The following is a 16,716-nucleotide window of genomic DNA, read 5'->3' as shown; positions in this document are numbered from 1 at the left end:
TCTTTCTTTCTTTTTATTCATTCACTGCCGTTGACGGCTATAAACGTCAAAAAATAATTTGAACTATTTCTATTAGTTTAACATTTGTTTCCACTTTTGTTTTCAAGAGTATAAAAACCTAGAATTTTTTTATTGTACATTTAGAATAGATATAAAGCCCCTTTGAGCGCCAATTTCAAAACTTTAATGAGGGCTTTAAAAACTATACCTTCTGAGTTTTGTTGCACAATTTTTAAAATCTTGCACACAAGAACAACCCTGTTTTGTTTTGTTTTTAAATACAACTCGTGCTAAAACTCATAACTAAACTAAAACAAAGCATTTTCAAAAACAAATAAAATGGGGAAAAAAAGACACATTTATTATTCTCATCTATTAATTTCCCATTTTCATACAGATTTGCGAAGTTGCATGCAATTAGCATTCATTTTACATATCATGAGAACAATGTTCAACTGGCTATAGCGGAAGTGTATTTTGGGTACTGGTTGTGTTATATATTTAAAGTAAATGAAAAGCCCCAGTGTGTTTTCTTTGCATAAAGCACAATACCTAATTAACTCATTCACTGCCATAAATTTATTAAAATATATTAAAAATTAGGGGCGACAGGCAATTCTTTTTTTTAAATTGTAATTAATTGCATGACTTCACTAGTTAACTCACAATTAATCGCAAATTTTACATCTGTTCTAAATGTACAAGGAAAAAAATTCCAGGTTTTCATACTTTTGTTAAAAAAAGTGGAAACAATTTTAAACTAATAGAAATAGTCCAAATGAATTTTCGACGTTTATAGCCGTCAATGGCAGTAAATGAATTAAAAAAAAAAAAAAGATAAAAAAATGTGGGGGTCAGGCAATAATTTTTTTAAATTGTAATTAATTGCATGACTTCACTAGTTAACTCACGATTAATCGCAAATTTTACATCTGTTCTAAATGTACAATAAAAAAAATTCTAGCTTTTCATACTCTTGTTAACAAAAGAGGGGGGAAAAAAAAGTTAAACTAATGGGAATAGTTCAAATGAATTTTTAACGTTTTTAGCCGTCAATGGCAGTGAATGAGTTAATGACAAGGGAAACGTTGCTCGTGTGTTCCAGTGGTAAATACACATACTAACGAGACAACAAGTGAAACCTTGACAAAGACACATGTGGCTGAGGGAGCTGGTTGGATGACACGAGGGACTAGGATGACAAACACAGGTGAACACATTAACAAAGAAAGCAAAACTAAAATGGACCAAAACCAAACTTCCAGATTATGTCACATTCAATTTGATTTCACCAATAGTAATAGGTTCTTTATTTGCTAACCCTAAACAAAGTTTAATGTAAATGAACAAAGTTGAATAATTATTTCTGGAAAGGACGTGGCGGATTAAGACAGGTCCACAGTAATGTGAAATGCTATATTTCTAAAGTTGAACCAGCAGCCTTTAGACGAGTGTCTGCCTTATATCCCCTTCTCTGATGCCATCTTAGCTTTCAAGACCTTATGCAATGTTTCCATGATGCATTCCTTGTTGTTGGCCACATTATAAGCTGTCAAGTGCACCAGAGAGTCAAAATCCTTCTCGAAGTAGGTGAGATTACTTGTGGTGAATGGCGAGTCGCTGCTGCACACGTCCACCTCTCCCGCTTTTATTTCCTCCTCAGTTTTGCGCTCCACACCTGCGAAGGCAAAATGAGAATAATCATTGTTTGTGATGTCCGAGCACAAAACGCATTTAACTCATTCACTGCCATTGACGGCTGAAAACGTCAAAAATACATTTGAACTATTTCTATTAGTTTAACTTTTTTCCCCCTCTTTTGTTAACAAGAGTATGAAAAGCGAGATTTTTTTTTATTGTACATTTAGAACAGATATAAAATTTGTGATTAATCGTGAGTTAACTTTTAAAGTCATGCGATTAATTACGATTAAAATTTTAATCGCCTGACGCCCCAAATTCATAATAATCTTTTCTTCTTATTTTTTTTAAAAAATTCATTCACTGCCATTGACGGCTATAAGCGTCGAAAATTCATTTAACTAATTTCTATGAGTTTAAAACATTTTCCACTTTTGTTAACAAGAGTATGAAAACCTAGAATTTTTTTCATTGTACATTTAAAAACAGATATAAAATTTGCGATTAATCGTGAGTTAACTAGTGAAGTCATATGATTAATTACAATTAAAAAATGTAATTGCCTGTTGCCCCTAATTTTTTATATATTTTTTTAAATGAATTTACCCATTAATTCAAAAAGATCAGTACCAAAATATAAAATGAACACAATCAACAAACTATAACTTCAAAGTTGATCAATGAATATCAATCAGCTCAGTAATAAGCGATTCATTTGGATTTTAATGAATGTGCGATAATCATGGAGTCACTTTTTTTAGACACAGTATACCTGGTTGTTTGAAGTGTTTGAATGAAACATTGACAAGTGGGAAATGAATCACAATTGGTGCCTCTGGATTCTCCATATCTTCCAAGATGTAAACCTCCCTCTGAGGTGCTTCTTCCAGTGTGGTAAAATCAACATTGGGGAAGGGGATGTCATGGTCTTTACAGTACGCCGCTGTCAACTTCAATTCCTGTTAACATGAGAGTACGATGACACAAATGCAACATTGGCATCACTTTCAAACAGATCCGTTAAGAAAAAAAAGAGGTTCACGTTTACCCGGAAGATGTCCTTTGGGTTCCAGGAATAGTCAAGGGAAATGATAATATCCACTTCTCTCTCTGGACGTAGGACGGGGGCACAGCCAACATTTATGTGATGACCAGAATCAATGAGCTGTAGAATGGTGTCGCTGGGCGTCAGAGAGTTTGGAAATGCATCAATGTGTGTTCCTGGGAAATGAAGGAAAATAATCAATAACAATACATGTATGCCCTTGACGCAATCTTAACAAATAAGTGAAGAAACAAACTCCTCAATGTCAATTAGCATTTATTGACAGATGAAGGAGCTCTGCAGAGGTAAAAAAAAATAAAATTAAAATAAACTCCCATAGAACAGATAGACAACATCAAGAATAACTACCAAACTAATAATAATAATAATATATAAAACATGTAGACACGAATAACGACATGTCTCGTAGGCAAACGTAACAAAAAGGTGAACTGCTATGCGAGACAGTGCTCTAAATATAATCCCTCAGTGACCCCTAGTGGCCGGAGAACACCTCTACAGTAAGCAGTCAAATATAAATCAGCAAAACAATGCAACCTGGTAGATCCTACCCGCATACCGCCATTTTTGTAGTTCAAACGTCTCCCCCGTCTGACATCGCTATAGTTGGTAAAAGTACTCCTGGAACTTGTTGGGGATCTTAATTTCCGACCTTGCCCAGTTTGCACATGTATCGAATTCTGCCCTTTTCATGCTTTTCTGCATGCAGGGGGCGGTATGGGGGCATCATGTGCACACATATGTGAGTGAGGACCCAGTCGTTTTCTTGGGTTAGGAGGGGCTGCTGCTTCGAGAGCAAGAATAACACCACTTTGGCGTTTGGAGTTTTTAGGGAGGAGTTGGTATTTTAATACGGCCGAAAAGCTCAAAATAGTTGATTTACTATTATATGGGCCAAAAACAACAACAACATAATGTTCATCAGTTAACATTGTCTTGTAGTGTATTCAATTTAATATAAGTGGGGAAAGGGCTATCAAGTGACTGTATTCTGTTTTCACAACATCTGAGCTTCATTCGAATTGAGCAATGTCATTTTGGGCATCACAGTGTGAAGGGATCAAAAGTTTTGCACTTGCTTATACCTGTTTATTATTATGATTATTATGATGAGACAACAAAACATTTTTGCACCATTAAAACATTGAGCGCATACCTTTCCACGCTGTGAAGTTGCTACTTGTGTTGTAGTTTGAGTGCAGAAGGAGACCATTCATGAAATTGTATACTTGAGAACTAATCGGGCGATTCCTCATGAAATCGCAGATGATTCCGGAGACATTTGTGGATGGATCTATGCGGTGTGTATCAAGACTTGAAGGCTTATTATCAGCCTCTGTCAAAAGGAGGAACAAATTATTATAAATCATGGAGCATTAAGGTTAAATCAACAATTTTCAAGTGTAAATACAGTCATTAATATTAGTTAAAAAAAAAAATCTTCAACAAACTTGAGCTGTCAAAGAAAATGTAGTAACACTCCGGGGATGAATGGCATAATCAACAAAAACCACAGTGGGCGTATACAGGAGCCCCTTCAGTATTGTATGCACAATGCCTTATCCAATGTATTTTCAAACAAAATATTATATTTCCATACAGCTAGTAACATCATTTAGTCGTAGCTTTACCTATATTGTTGACAAGCGGCCCAAACCAGGAGTCGGGCTCAGCTTCCAAACCAGAGGCAAGCATGAACAATTGAGTCAGGTTGACTGAAAAGCAACTGCTCCATATTCCTAAATGACAAAGAAAAACGAGGACCTTAAATTGCTTTCTCTGATATCGCATGAACCTCACAGTAGCAGAAACGACGAGAAACACATTGGCTAATATTCTTACCAATCAGATAAGGGATGCGCACTTCTGCAAGCTTTTTGACGAGATGACCAAGGAAAAACTGACTGCCAAAGTCTTCCGCTCGCACAAACGTCCCATACTTTTGAAAGCCGACCTCATAGGGGGTGAACTCGCACCACTCTGGTATTATAGGGTTAATAAATATTCAGGCGGGAGAAAAAAGAAAAAAAAAATTTAACTTGTAAATGCGATTTACCAGCTTCTGAATCAAAGCCTCTTTTCTCCTTCATGTTGACAGCAGTGTATATGGGCAGAGGGTTTTGGCCTTCATTTACTGTCCCCTGCTGCTCAGAGAGGGTACTGGTCATTTTCTGCAAGTGTCAACACATATTATAATTGTCATTTTGAAAGTAAATATGTATATAGTCTGAACCAAGATAAGACTTAAGTGTGCAGCTGCTTACCTTACCAAAAGCAACTTGCTCATAAATCAGGCCTGCCATGTCAGCGAGTGACACAATGTGGCCTTCATTCATTTTGTCTATCATCTCTTGCCTATAATATCCCATTTTCTCTGCAGAGAAAATACTCAGGACACTCTTACTTAGTTCTTTCCTTAGTTCAGCGATGGTACTGTCTATACCGTCCCGTGACCAGTTTTCTTCTTGGGACAAAGCAGTCATAGCCCTGTTGACAATGAAAACAACTCATAACATGAACTCATTCACTGCCATTGACGGCTATAGACGTCAAACATTTATTTGAACTATTTCTATTAGTTTAACATTTTTTTCCCACTTTTGTTAACAAGAGTATGAAAACCTAGATTTTTTTTATTGTACATTTAGAACAGATATAAAATGCGTGAATAATCGTGAGGTAACTATTGAAGCCATGCGATTAATTACAATTAAAAATTTTAATCGCCTGACGTGACTTAAAGATAATTTTTTCATCGTAATTAATCGCATGACTTCACTAGTTAACTCTCAATTAATCACAAATCTTATATCTGTTCTAAATGTACAATAAAAAAAATACTCTTGTTAACAAAAGTAGATTAAGTTCAAATGAATTTTTGACGTCTATAGCCGTCAATGGCAGTGAATGAGTTAAAAGGCCGAAATGTGTCGTGTGCATGTTTCCAATCTAACGCGGATGTAACTGTTATCTATTTGCAGCCAAATATTCCCATTAAAATAAATAAATAAATAAACTAGTGCTGTCAAACGATTAAATTTAATTTCCCCAGAACAGAAAAGTTAGGCACTCAAAGTCGTTACAAGTAAAAGCCCGGCCTTTATTTAAACATGGCTAATTCTACCAATTAGCCACAAGGGCATTCAAGTTTGTAGACCACATAAGTAGTGCAGCTCTCAAGATTGCATTGCGATCAGTAGCTTTAATTTTGATAGCCCTAAAAGAACAAACACATTTAGTATTTAACCGTAATCTAAGAATACTGTACACTTAGATATTGTTTTTTTTTTTAAATTACAAAACAATAAACTTACCACGTTGATCCAGATACTCCAGTGATATAAGAGACAGTATCTAGCAATTGTATTTCCTTTAGGCCCTTCAAACTACCAAGCAGGCCTGTCATTGCTCTGGATCCGCCCCCTGAACCCACCAATGCTACAGTTGGTACCTGAATACACAGGTGAAAGGAAGACAACAGATTGAGAGATGCATTTAAAAATATATATATATATATATTATAACTATTGTGTTCTTTAAAATGATTTGACTATTTTACTATTGACATAAATGTTTAATTTTAAAAGGCGTTTGAAAATAGGAAAACCATTGTCAAAATGACCATGATCCAAAGCATACCACATCAAATTTCAAACGTGGCGAAAGCAGCATGAAAGCATGGGTATGTATGTATACTGTAGCTGCTAATGGTGATGATGTGAAGCTGAACTGCAAGGAGTGTAAGAAAAGGGGTAGGATCGGTGTCACAAACGCATATTTCAAACCCAGGCTAAGTAATTGAACTATTCTATCTATTTAACGACATAAGCAGCATCGGGTCACAGATGCGACATTTTTTTCATTCTGATACACATTGACACGTTTACATTATTTATTGACTGTGTATTTCAAAGACATATTTTTTAAACTTAGATTAAAATAGAAATAATACACAGCAAACACCACAGCATCTTATTGTAGACATTTTGAAAGATATATTTTGTGATACCTGTCCAGGAACTTTTCTCAAGCACCTCGTATTGTAGTCTTGTCGCTTTATTGCTTTTTACATCATAATGCAGTTGTTGCGCACCTGATCTGGTGACGGTGGAGAGTCCAGGCCAAAGAGATGTTGCATTTTCCGCCCCACAATGAGCTTTCTCTTCTTCAAATACTCTTTTTCTTGTTGTGGAATGTCAAGATCGAGACGAACTGCAATATGTTCGTCGATGCTGCAGGTTTTCAAGATGATAAACAGAACAGCTGAAGTCAACGTTTGAATTTGTATGGAATCTTGCAGTTACTGCACACAAGACCTTATTGTCAAAAGAGGTACAGCAAAATTGAAGTATTTTTTTTTTTTTAAGCATAACAGCGAAAAGGAGGATGTTTACCATTTGTGCGTCTCGACGTTTAAGTCCACTGTGTCCTGTGAAAAACACACGGGTCACTTGATGACATGGTTCAAGAAAATTAAATAGAATGAAATTAGAATTAGAAATCATCTTGATTGAAAATGATTTTGCTGGGATTCTTAGTTTTTACAGAAAATCAACGCGTTGATTTAATTGTTGAAAGGAATTAGTCATGGAAGTTGTAGAAAAGATTTACAAAGGCAATATACAGTATGAATGCATAAAAAGGTTTTAACTGTGTTTATGAATAAAGCATCAAAGACATTTGTCTCAAACTTGCGGCTCGGGGGCCAGGATGATATTTTGTGGCCCCCTACTTGACATCAAAGTTGAATGTTAATACAGCCCCAATTTATATTTTTTTGCCAAGTGGGGATTTGTGTTGATTTGTTTTCCTATCACTTATGGGCTACCATAATTCAGGTTTAAGACATCTTTTGGTGAAATGTAATCTCGAAGGAAAAGATCCTGTCACGCAGTCTTAGTCATTTATTTTGTGAATGGACGGAAAAAGTTGCGGTGCTGAAGAAATCACACGTCATTACTCAACGAGACATGCAGGTAGTATGCAAAATACCAGGGACATGAGGCCGCAAAAGATGACCGCGTTATAGCAAGGGAACACAGCCTAGTAATGATTCCCATAAAAAATAATGGAAACACAATTAAGATGTTCCTACCACAGAATGAAGTTTCTTTTCTCAATTAGTTATTTTTTTAAATTACCTTATTATCAGTTTGAGTACAATACTGTACAATATAGAAATAAGAGAAAACACGCAAGGTTGTAACTTCAATATTTAACAGAATCATGCCATTTTCCTTGTGTGATACACATTATTACCTGATCAATGAGAAGGGAAACGTTGCTTGTGTGTTCCGGTGGTTGTGGATAAAGCCTTGTAGAACTTGAGGTGATATCATCAGCAGAAGACTGAAAGACATTAAAATATCATATAAAATCACTTTCATCAAAATCCAGTCCAGAATGAAATAGAACTACAACGCACTTTAGTCAAGACTTGTTCAATGTATGTAATAGAAAAATATGAAATACATTTGACAGACTTTACTCTCAAAATCACATGTGAGTTTCACAGGAAAAAGCAAACCCACAGAAAACTTTATTGACAAAAACTCACCGAAACACCAAGTTCCGTCTCCAAGTCTCTGTTGATGTAGAAACGCAGCTTGTTGACTTCTTTTGCCACTATAGTCTGATTCTCAGGACAGGCACCACGAAGCTTCATCACTTTACCCAGAGAATCTATGGAAAGCATATAGGAAAATATTGAAATTTCTGCATCACATACAACAGTTGGATATTTCTTACAACTTCAACCTTGTCACCGTTGCTAGCATCCAGCAGTGAACAGAGAGAGAGAGAGAGAGAGAGAGAGAGAGAGAGAGAGAGAGAGAGAGAGAGAGAGAGAGAGGAGAGAGAGAGAGAGAGAGAGAGAGAGAGAGAGAGAGAGAGAGAGAGAGAGAGAGAGAGAGAGAGAGAGAGAGAGAGAGAGAGAGAGAGAGAGAGAGAGAGAGAGAGAGAGAGAGAGAGAGAGAGAGAGAGAGAGAGAGAGAGAATATTTTTACATTCTCCTCTCATAATATACAATACCAGATTTGTTTAGTAGCTTGTCAACATCGATGTCCAAAACAGAGAATGGTGCAGCCTAAAGGAAAGACATGTTAGACATACCACAAGTATTATTGCATGAGTACATGCAAGATGATCGCTAGCAACTTTAGTACCGACTTAAATATGTTGGAACTCAGGCAATAAGGTTCATATTTTCGTAGACAGGCGCACGTGGTGCTTGGTGTAAAAATTGGCGCATCTTCATATTTGTGGCACAGCAAGTCTAGTTTACAGTGTTTGGAATTTGGCCGAAATTTGCTGGGCATTCAGGCGCAAAAAAATAAAAATCAGATATGTCTTTGATGCATCACAATTCTGATGTGGATGATTCTGAATACATCCACAAAGGTTTATTTTATTTCCTGACTTGTGTAAAATAAACACATTATTCCAATTTTAAACGGGAGATGGCCTGTTCCCGTTCAGTGAAAATAGTAACACTGCCTCCTCGTGGACGGAGGAGGAACACCGTCATAAAAAGAATATAATTATGCCTATGTAGATGGTGAAGGAGGGAGAGAACATGTGAATTGAGGAGTTAGGAGTAGGTATTTGCAAAATCAGCCATCCTCTCTCCGCTGTCCAACTTTTTGATCATGGCAACCTTCGTTTCCATGGAGATTGCCTGGCGTTTCTTCCCACCACCTGCACCACCGCGTCATTATGCGCTCTGCCATGTGAACTGTGCACCTCTGCTGCGCTGAATATCAAGGGAATGAAGGGCGCCGCTTCAGTTGGCCGAGAATCAAGTCGGCTATTTACTCCCGCCAAAGCACAAACTGACATTTCTCGCTGCGCCCGTCTACGAAAATACCAAGAACGAAAACTCCACCCGTGTCCATTTGATGTGTCTTACTTACCAGGAGGATGCCATTACTGAGATATTCACAAGTCGGTTCCTCACTAAAAAAAAAAGAAAAAAAAAAGAGGTCGTTGCTGTCATATACAGTACTTATAAAGATGTGTCAGAACAATTTTGGGACTGGTGTCACAAAAGATATATTATGTTTGAAAACCCAGACAGCCATCCTGCGGCGTTTGCTTCATTCAGTTCACGAGAAGAGACATCGCAGGACAACTCGGCTGTGTCCGAATGTCCGTCCTTATCTCCTAACCCCGCATTCACTCCACAGCAGTCCCGCACTATATACTGATATAATAGTTCCCTCATTCTGTTTTTTGCGATTTGAACAGCCAGCCACTTGACCTCCATACCTGTCAAGACGCCATTTTGTTTTCTTGCTTGCAAATTGTGGTCTATATAATATTAACCTTATGAGTGACCATCGATGCTCACTATATGTCCAAGTGCATTGTGGGTAATTTTGAGTGAACTACATTCTTTTCTATCTGGACATTCCCAACACCCCTTACAAAATGGCTTGATCCCTGTAAAGTGCATTTAAAGGCAAAAGTGTGGCCATTTGGACACAGCCCATGTACTCACAATGCCCTGAGCAACCTCCCTCTATAGTTTAACAATAATGTGTTTAGTAACCCTGAGATGGCTTTTTTTTTTCTTTTTTTTAATTGAAAAGCATTGGTCTTGTAGAAACGGGGATTCTGCCCCATGCTATCTTTTCTGACACCAGTCCTGGAACTTTTCTGACACACCTTGCATTCCTCTCACTTAAGCCAATGTTTATTCAAATTGCAATTATACAGTATATCAAGTCTGATACCTGTGGAGCATTTCAAACTGTATTAAAATGTGGTCCGTTGTCTAAAAAAAAACAAAAAAAAGCAAAACATGGAAATGTGTTATTTTTCAGACAATAAGAGTATATTTCCTGAATATGACACATTTATAATTGTATATAGATATTGCCAGTTCTTAAGTAAGGATAATGGCTCTCGTGCGTTAAAGCTTTTCACATCAGCCTTGAAATTTAATTTGTGGCGTGTTCGCCATGAACACGCAGCTAAAGTAACACAGCCACGAGTCAGCAGATTGACGAGCAATTGTGTTGGTTATACACATCCCGGTGAGAATTTATCGTACACAGTCAATTTGACGCTATTTATCAAATATATATATATAATATATATATATAATATAATATTTACACTTGGAAGAAGAGAGTAAATGGGTAACAATTGGGAAACAAAATGAAAATAAAAATCACTCAAGGGTTGAGGAACAAACTCACGACCTTCAGCTTGGGAGATGGCCGATCTACTCCCTATAAGCTACGTAGCTCCTGCTGTGTGTTAGCATATTGCTCGTGTCAGCTAGAATCTTCGTAACTCCAAGAGACTAAAAACATCGCAAAAAAAGTAGGAGGGGCATAGCTCAGGCAGTCTCCCAAGCTGAAGGTCATGAGTTCGTTCCTAAACACGTGAGTGACACCCCCCCCCCCCCTCCCAATATGATCTGGCCAAATATTGACTCATTTGTCTAACTAGCTCGGTCGCGTAGTTTTCTCTCATTTACATTCGAAAACCACGAGGTAGAGACGAGGCAGGGATTGAGACTCCAAAAAGTTTTTTTTTTACTATTGTTCGATTTTACCTGCAGATGCAAGGTGAATGCCATGGTTTCTTTCTTCCCGAGTGTGAGGGTGCTGAGGTCAAACAGAATGGTTGAAATGAGGTCGTCTTGAAAAATGGGATTGTCGTCGTGCAACTTGATCTCTAAAATATTCTGGAGAAACATCGGATAATTTTTTTTTTTTCAAAAGGTTACACAAAACTGTGTTACAGGCTTTAGAAAAAGATTTTTATAATGAAACAGTCCTGCCTTTCGTCGGTTGTCGGTTTATTTTCTGTGGGCTTACTTTGAGATGGGAGGGGACCCTGAAGCTGAATGTTTCGTTCCACTCCGGATTGTAGTTATTGGCCACCGTTTTTGTGTTGAACGCGCTGGCAATTGCCGTAGGGAGCCAAAGAGTGACATAATAGTCTGGCGCTGAAACTGTAACATTTGGACAAAGGGAGGAAGAAACATGCGGAATCATGTTGGAACGTAATTAATTGTCCGTTACAATAGTAACAATGAATAATCAATATTTAACTTCATGATGCATGAATGCGAAGTTGTACTTACGGTAATCGTTGGAATAATGTGTTTTGGCTTTTAGGATGGTAACATTTAATTTCCAGTAAGAAATCACCTCTTTCTGTTGAATGAGGACAAAATTATAACTGGAACAATGGCACATTTATTACCATTTAAACTTTAATAAGACAGCGTCATCAGGCAAATATTGCTTCTTGTCATAATTAACTGCCGTTGTTTTTAACATACAGAAAAAAAAAACTATTGGACCCTTAACTCATTCACTGCCATTGACGGCTATAAACGTCAAAAAATCATTTGAACTATTTCTATTAGTTTAACATTTGTTTAGAACAAATATGAAATTTGTGATTAATCGCGAGTTAACTAGTGAAGTCATGCGATTAATTACAATTAAAAAATGTAATCGCCTCTTGCCCCTAATTTTTAATAATCTTTTTTTTTTTAAATTGGCAGTAAATGAGTTAATAGATGGTTTCCTGAATGGTGAAAATCCCAATATTTTCCGCTCTAGGTCATTTCGAGCTGTACCGTAGGCCGTGGAATAAATTTAATTTATTTAAAGAGACAGAGTGTTGGATTTTGTGCCATCTGGTTGTGAGTTAATAGAAGCCGCATTTTTTTTTCCACAGTGATGTTTCTCGTACATCATCAACTTCTGGGAGACACCTGTGTCTTTTCCAATCCAGGAAAAAAAAATGCTGGTTAAATACAAGTAATTTAAATCAAAATTTTGGGTTTAACTGTATATAGCCTGCTATTTTTGGACGACGTTTGCACATTCTTACCCCCAAATGGCTCTCCTTGCGGGGACTGACAGCTTTCATAGGACTAAAGAAAAGAAAGCAAAGGATTACAAAGGCCACACATTTTTAGGCAAAATGCTATATGAAATAGAATAAAATGTTTTTTTTTTACTTTTCTCGCAGCTCAAAGGCGATCCAAAGTTTACCCTTTAAACATGAAGAAAAAAGATTGTCATGGAAATCTGTCTGTCTGTTTGTCATCAAGAAAATGTCTGTGTTTTTTTCTTTTTTCATTTATATGATTTGTAATGACTTTCAGAGTTTATTGGAATTCTTTGGCCTTCCTGTGAGGAGTTTCCATGTTATTCCCATGCCTGCATGCATTTTCTGTACCTGCCCTGGGATTGACTAATTGACTGGCGACCAGTCGAGACTGTACGCTGCCTCTTACACAATGGCAACTGCGATGGGCTCCAGCTGACTGTGACAGCATACTGTATGTGGTATAGAAAATGTATGAATCGTTGATACCAGGTAATTATTATATTTTGTTTTTAAGATTTAAAAAAAAATGCTAATATGTCAATTTAGTGCATCCATCCATTTTCTATATCGCTTGTCTTCCCTATACACTGTAAAAAAAGATTTTTTGCCCTTTCTTAATTATATTTACTTTTTTTTCCCAGTTATTCACATTTACTTAAAAACATTAGCTACAGTATATTTCAATGTGCTACTAGATTTTTTCGTGCATGTTTTTTTTTTTACAGCAAATGTTGAAGTAAATTTTACATTAAATTAATATTTAAGATTTACTCAGTTCATTTGTTGAATTTTAGAACTGCTAAAAACAAGTAAAATTTACTAGAAAAAAAGAGAGAGAGAATTTCTATAATTTGACATGTTTAAATGCTTAACGCACATTATAATGTACGTTTTACACTAATTACACCATGTGTGTACGTACACTAACGTCATATATTAATGTGCATTTAATTCCTTTGATGATTATTAAATCATTTTTCCTGCTTAATGCCATCCAGTAAACATAGAAAAACTTTGACTTGTGCGTATTATACAGTTCCCAACTTATATAGTGCCTTGCTACCTGTATAATTTTTCATTTCAATTTGTTCTTAACTATGAAATATGTCAGTCAATCTGCATCACATAAGTCAAGTCAAGTCATTTTTATTTATATAGCGCTTTCAAACAAGACTTGATTAACTTTATTTAAGAAAATTATGACTGAATCAGTGATTCCCAAGCACCAAATAATGCAAAATACAAAAAGAAGAAATACTGAAATAATGATGATCTTGTCTCAGACTGCTCTCAAATGTACTATTCAGTCTGAAATGTCAGCCTGTTTAACTCATTCACTGCCATTGACGGTTATAGACGTCAAATATTAATTTTAACCATTTCTATTAGTTTAACATTTTTTTCCACTTTTGTTAACAAGAGTATGAAAACCTATAATTTTTTTAATGTACATTTTGAACAGATATAACATTTGTGATTAATCGTGAGTTAACTCAAGTCATGCAATTAATTACGATTAAAAATAATAATCACATGACGCTCCTCATTTTTAATAATCTTTTTTTTCTTTTTAAATCGCATCAGGCAATTAACATTTTTAATTGTAATTAATCGCATGACTTCAATAGTTAACTCACGATTAATCATACGTTTTATATCTGTTCAAAATGTACAATATTTTTTTTCCTAGGTTTTCATACTCTTGTTAACACAAGTGGAAAAATGTTAAGCTAATAGAAATAGTTCAAATGACTTTTTGACGTCAATAGCCATCAATGGCAGTGAATGAGTTCATTGAACACAGTTGTTAGACTCGCAGGAAGCCACGAACACAGGTTTATCACCCTCTGCCAAATATTTTTGAGAATATGTATTTGTATTGCGATCATCATGGATAATTGTTGCCTGTTTATTGTACCTGTGGCTCGATGGCAAATTCCTTGATTTCCATCTTCCCCACTTCCAGAGTGCTGATATCAAACATGATTCTTTGAATCACGTCATCATACATGGGATCCTCATCATACAGATGTATCTGCAGAGTAGTCTGCAGAACATAGCACAGTATTAGCGGTTGACAGCTGTACAGCATTTAAGACTTTAATACGTGAGGTTCCTCTGTATATCTCTTGTGCCTGCCAGTCTGATTGCTTGAACTTTAAACTGTATTAGATACTGGGTATGACTCTTCTTTATTACGTGCATGGAATCGGTGGCACTCTGAAAATATTTTGTTTGGCTGACTCTGTCGCCCCAGCTTGTTTTTGTGTATGAAATGTCTTTCAAGTCATGGCTTGCATTTGGCTTCAGCACAAGTTCAAAAAAGTTCACAAATGCACACAGCATAACATTTAGAGAAATGCTTTTAACTTATCTTAAATTAAAACTTTGTCAAATGCATACAATTTTGACTGGTCAATTATTTGTAATAATAATAATAATAACAGAGTCATGGCCTGGCCAATAATATGGATTTATAGAAAAAAATATGAAATTAACCAGATTTGGACATTTGGTTTTTAAATAAAGTTACTGAATAATAGATATTTCCATTATTTGTAATCTTCAAAAAGTCACACCTGGAGACAACTGTGGAGCTTGAAATCAAAAGTTTGGTTCCACTCTGGGTTTTTGCTGTTGGCCACAGTATTTGTCTTAAAAACAATTGCAGGTGGGAAAGTCAGAGTGACATAGCAATCATCCTCAGAATCTGAAATGCAATGCATATATATATTAACAGCATTCTTCAGTTGTTAAAAAAATCAAGGACATAACATAAGAGACAAAAACATTGAATTAAATGGTATTCTCACTTACAGTAGTCTGTTGAGCGAATGTTTTCTGCCCTCATTATGGTGACACTCAGTGTCCAGGAGGAGATGGATCCATTCTGTAAAATGATGCAACAAAAAAAAAGAAAATATAAAAAATATTAGACCATGTCACAATTAGTTGAAGCACTTGTTGGATTGATAGAGTATTGTTATTTATCATGGTTACAGCAGAAGATACATCGACACTATCAAAATGTTCTGATCTTAGGCCGACTTTAAAATTTAACTATTTGTGCTACAGAATTTTTTATTTGAAAAGGAACCCCGACTGTAATGACAGATTTGCTCTACATTATTTATTTGGTTGTTACTTAACATTGTTTTTTTTACGTCGCAACGCATTCAGTGAGTAATGACGTAGAATGAAACGCCTATAAAGAAAGCAATGTAAGCCTCTGTAGCGTTCCTAATGGGACGATCAAAACTCTTGAATGCGTCTGGTGAATGACGAGCGCACGGCATGGGGGAGGGTGACTCTAGCCCGATCGCATGTTTACTTCTTTAGGAACGCTACGAGTCTTAACTTGCTTTCTTTATACGCATTTCACATTTTGCCCTTCTACATCACTACGCACTGAATGCGTTAAAACGAAAATAAAAAAAATGACGGCGTAGTCCAAATAAAGTTTCTACAAAATATATTAAACTGGAAATTGTTTTTGAAAAATGAATCTCATTTTTATGTCAGTAACAACCAAATAAATCATATAGAGCAAACTTGTCATGACAGTCGGGGGCGGTGCATTGCGTGCTTGTACCTCCAAAAAAGTGACCTTTCAGGAAACCCCAAAAACGTTACATTGTATCATCAAAGGGAGCAAGCCACTTTAAACACTTAAGATCGGTCTATAAATTGCATAAATAACACCCGCAGTGACCAATAGTATAGATATTTAAAAAAAATATATCACATTTACTAAATTGCGATATGCAAGTCATACTACCAAGTCAAATATATCATCAGTGTGCTCACCTGTTCATGAATAAACTTACCATTGTCATTTGGGAATTGTAAACGCCTCCACTGCGCTGCATACAGTCTTTATATGACTGATGATGCAAGGAGAGTGTTTCTGCACGGCTTGCTATCTGATAATCAAAACATTCCCTTCAGCAAAACAGCACATTCCTGTATCAGTGAGTCAGTGTTGGGAAGAAAAACAATATGCGCACGAACAATAACACCCCCCTACTTGGGACGAACAAATACAATAACTTATCTTATTTGTCACCAACCAATACAGGCTTCCCAAGTGAGGTACGTACCCACCACAGGCTCTTTGCAAATAATCCATGCACTTGTTATACTTAAAC

General features: G+C 36.2%; 1 protein-coding gene across 1 annotated transcript; it reads right to left on the bottom strand.

Moving 5' to 3' along the window:
- Nucleotides 1–335: 335 nt before the first annotated feature.
- Nucleotides 336–16,478, bottom strand: pla2g4f.1 (phospholipase A2, group IVF, tandem duplicate 1). Its single transcript, XM_086093553.1, has 25 exons — nt 16,396–16,478; nt 15,386–15,458; nt 15,148–15,278; nt 14,487–14,615; nt 12,696–12,730; nt 12,566–12,608; nt 11,805–11,877; nt 11,536–11,672; nt 11,271–11,402; nt 10,441–10,481; nt 9,619–9,661; nt 8,738–8,792; nt 8,265–8,389; nt 7,967–8,056; nt 7,102–7,136; nt 6,801–6,939; nt 6,022–6,158; nt 4,972–5,194; nt 4,764–4,878; nt 4,550–4,687; nt 4,339–4,446; nt 3,864–4,043; nt 2,690–2,862; nt 2,414–2,600; nt 336–1,678 (listed from the first exon to the last, which is right to left on the bottom strand). The coding sequence occupies exons 1-25, from the start codon at nt 16,435–16,437 to the stop codon at nt 1,461–1,463; spliced, it is 2,802 nt and encodes a 933-aa protein (XP_085949679.1). The 5' UTR covers nt 16,438–16,478; the 3' UTR covers nt 336–1,460.
- Between the last annotated feature and the right edge of the window lie 238 nt (nt 16,479–16,716).

The sequence above is a fragment of the Leptonotus elevatus genome, chromosome 13 (genome assembly GCF_054856555.1).
Source record: "Leptonotus elevatus isolate MCC_2025b chromosome 13, RoL_Lele_1.0, whole genome shotgun sequence".
Taxonomy (NCBI): domain Eukaryota; kingdom Metazoa; phylum Chordata; class Actinopteri; order Syngnathiformes; family Syngnathidae; genus Leptonotus; species Leptonotus elevatus.
This window is presented reverse-complemented; position numbering and strand designations above follow the sequence as displayed.